Source organism: Condylura cristata, unplaced genomic scaffold (assembly GCF_000260355.1).
Source record: "Condylura cristata isolate star-nosed mole 26May11 unplaced genomic scaffold, ConCri1.0 scaffold00035, whole genome shotgun sequence".
Classification (NCBI taxonomy): Eukaryota; Metazoa; Chordata; class Mammalia; order Eulipotyphla; family Talpidae; genus Condylura; species Condylura cristata.
In genome coordinates, this window is record NW_004567136.1 from 15419880 (window position 1) to 15421152 (window position 1273).

General features: G+C 72.0%; 1 protein-coding gene across 1 annotated transcript in view; it reads left to right on the forward strand.

Moving 5' to 3' along the window:
• The window catches only part of SLC28A1 (solute carrier family 28 (concentrative nucleoside transporter), member 1), a 43383-nt gene extending 42955 nt beyond the window's left edge, over window positions 1–428 (forward strand). The window contains exon 18 of the mRNA XM_012732693.1: window positions 244–428. Within this exon, the coding sequence (XP_012588147.1) occupies window positions 244–428 (185 nt within the window). The remainder of the gene's footprint in view (window positions 1–243) is intronic.
• Window positions 429–1273: the final 845 nt, after the last annotated feature.

The window sequence follows — 1273 nt, forward strand, 5'->3', positions numbered from 1 at the left end:
CTCCACCAGGTGAGGTGCCCTGTCCTCGCCGGCCTCTGCCTTCTGGGGACCGGAGCGACGGCTGTCAGCCCGCGTAGACGCAGGGGGTGTTCTTCCAGGGGCGGGTCCAGCGTTCCCCGGCCGCCATAGTTGGGACCAGGTTCCACCGTCCCCAGCGGCGCTGATCTCCCGCGCCAGCGCCACCGGCCCCCAGCCCTGTCCCTGCCGAGAACCACCCGGCTTTCTGCCCCCCGACCTCTGCAGCCTCTCCCCGTGTCTCCCTGAGGCTGATTCGCAAGCGACTACTCCCACCCCGGCTTGGCCTTTCTGCCCCACCTCCGGGTCGGCCGCAAGGAGGCCGGCGCCAGGCTGAAGGGCCAGCGCAGTGTGCTGCTCGAGGGCAGACTGAGACGGAGCCCCGGGGGCCCGCGGCCACTGCCCCCCAGTAAGGGGGAGGCCTCCCGTGAGGGTCCCACGCCAGAGTCCAAAGCGGCGCCGCCGCCGTGTCCTCGCTGTGAGGCCGGCTCGCTCCCCGCAGCTGGCCCGAGCGTCGCCGGACGGGCGTGGGTGCAGGCTCCGCTCGCGGCCGCCCCAACTCGGCCTTGTCAGGAGCTCTCTGGTCGCCCCAACACGCTTCAGCCTCTGGGCGTCAGGGGCGGTGGGGCCGTCAGGCAGCAGTGAGCTCAGGCTGTTTCAGCCAGCCCCTGGGGAACTGGCCGTGTCAGCCTCACATCTGCCCCTTTCTGTATGTTTAACTTTACCAGGTGAATTTTAAGAGTAAGCGTCATGCTCGCAGCTGAAGGCCAGCACCACCCCAAACTGCGGGGGACGGGCGATGGCGACCTCAGCCCAGTCCATGGGCTAACGTCACCCCACTGCTTGCCGTGAGGACCAAGTTCTGCCGGGAGCAGCCCCCCAGCCCCTGCAGGGCGTCTGCGCGGGCGACTCCCACCTGGAGGCCCTGCCCCGCCGTCATGGGGGTCGGTCCCCAACAGCACGCCAGCGGGTGGGGGCCTCGTGTGGGCAGCGTCCGCCGGCTGCCCGGGGCCTCGGTGCGGGCCGCAGCTGAGACCAACTCTGGTTTGAAGAGTCGGGGAACCTGGGCGGGGGGACGGGACCCGGCGTCCCTCTGGCGCCCGCGCCCCGAGTGGGCAGGGGCTGGGCGGGCGCGGTCCCCACAGAGCCCCCACCGCGCGTGCCTGGGGACACAACAGGGCCCTCGCGCGGCGCCTTTAGCTCTGCTCGGGAGACTCGGCCCCTCGGGGAGGGCGGGAGCGCGGGGGCGGGGCGGGGC